A 1,655-nucleotide genomic window follows, 5' to 3' on the forward strand; every position below is an offset into this window, starting at 1 on the left:
ATTCAGGGAAGCGAGATTCATGGCGTGCTTCCGCTTCAAGCTATGGTGGATGGCGCAAAAGATGGGGAACAGAGGAGCAGAGATACCCTGCGAAACACAATTCCTACTTGTGGAGAACAGGCCAGAGAACGAAGAGAACACGGACACCTCATACTCCGTCTTCCTTCCCATCCTCGAAGGCCCCTTCCGAGCTTCCCTTCAAGGAAACCCTAACGATTTCTTGGATCTATGCATCGAAAGTGGCGACGCAGAGATCTGCACCGCCGACTTTTCCCACGCCGTCTTCGTCGGCACCGCCGTCTCCGACCCCTTCGCTGCAATCACCGGCGCAGTTGGCGTCGTCAAATCCCATCTCAAAACCTTTCGCCTTCGTGAGGAGAAGCGCGTTCCGGCGATCGTTGATTTTTTCGGATGGTGTACCTGGGACGCCTTCTACCAGGATGTCACTCAATCCGGCGTCGAAGCCGGTCTTCACAGTCTCATCTCCGGCGGCGCGCCACCGAAATTTGTCATCATAGACGATGGCTGGCAATCCGTTGAATCCGATAAAGCATCTCCGAAGGAAAACTCATTGCCCCGGCTTATCGGGACTAAAGAGAATAACAAGTTCGAGAGTATGAAATCCATGGTTTCGAGGGCGAAGGAGAAGTATGGGCTCAAATACGTTTATGTTTGGCACGCGCTCGCCGGATATTGGGGCGGAGTTCAGCCTGGAGCGCAAGGAATGGCGGATTTCAAGTCAACCATTCAGTACCCAAAGATCTCACCTGGTGTTGCAGAGAACGAGCCATGGATGAAATCAGATATACTCACCTTGCAAGGCCTTGGGTTAATGGACCCTAAGAGTGTTCACAAGTTCTACAATGAGTTACACAGCTATCTCGCAGTCATCGGCGTTGATGGGGTCAAGGTGGATGTGCAGTCCATTCTGGAAACGCTTGGCACCGGCCATGGTGGTCGAGTGGAGCTTGCGAGACAGTACCACCATGCACTCGACGCATCCATTGCGAAAAATTTTCGTGATAATGGGTGCATTGCCTGTATGTGCCACCACACTGATGCGCTCTACTGGTTAGTTTCAATCTTCTTTTTCCATTTTTTAGTTTTTGAGTTTTGTGTTAGGACTGTTGTATGTAGATTTGGTGTTTGATGAAATACCAGTGCGAAGCAGACAGCGGTGGTGCGAGCGTCAGATGATTTCTATCCTAGGGATCCGGTTTCACATACCATTCACATTGCATCTGTGGCATTTAATAGCGTTTTCCTTGGGGAGTTTATGGTTCCCGACTGGGATATGTTCCATTCCCTTCATCCGGCTGGTGAGTTCCATGCGTCGGCTCGTGCTATCAGTGGCGGCCCGGTTTATGTTAGGTGAGTGCTTGGAAACTTTTTTTTCTTTTTTGTGAAAATTTGATGCAAATGAAAGTATTTATATGAAAAATGTTTGAAAGATTAACCTACATACAGTTTAATTCTTATGTATTTACATATCTAATGCGTAAACTTTAATTTTTATGTTTATGCCTCCTTACATATGGATGAAAAGGTGTATTTGATTTTTTAAAAGTTACACTAGTAGTATGTTTTATGTGATATGAAATATTTGGATCATATAATGTAAAGAAGCAAAGTTTAGGTGTTAGATATGTAAATAC

At 46.5% G+C, this 1,655-nt stretch overlaps 1 protein-coding gene across 1 annotated transcript; it reads left to right on the plus strand.

Moving 5' to 3' along the window:
• Window positions 1-4: 4 nt before the first annotated feature.
• On the plus strand, window positions 5-1,395 carry LOC110035212 (probable galactinol--sucrose galactosyltransferase 6; the record flags this gene model as incomplete). Its single annotated transcript, XM_020739445.1, has 2 exons — window positions 5-1,071; window positions 1,162-1,395. Coding segments are annotated over 2 exons (1,281 nt in total), but the record flags the coding sequence as incomplete, so codon positions are not given.
• Between the last annotated feature and the right edge of the window lie 260 nt (window positions 1,396-1,655).

The sequence above is a fragment of the Phalaenopsis equestris genome, unplaced genomic scaffold (genome assembly GCF_001263595.1).
Source record: "Phalaenopsis equestris unplaced genomic scaffold, ASM126359v1 Scaffold196774, whole genome shotgun sequence".
Taxonomy (NCBI): domain Eukaryota; kingdom Viridiplantae; phylum Streptophyta; class Magnoliopsida; order Asparagales; family Orchidaceae; genus Phalaenopsis; species Phalaenopsis equestris.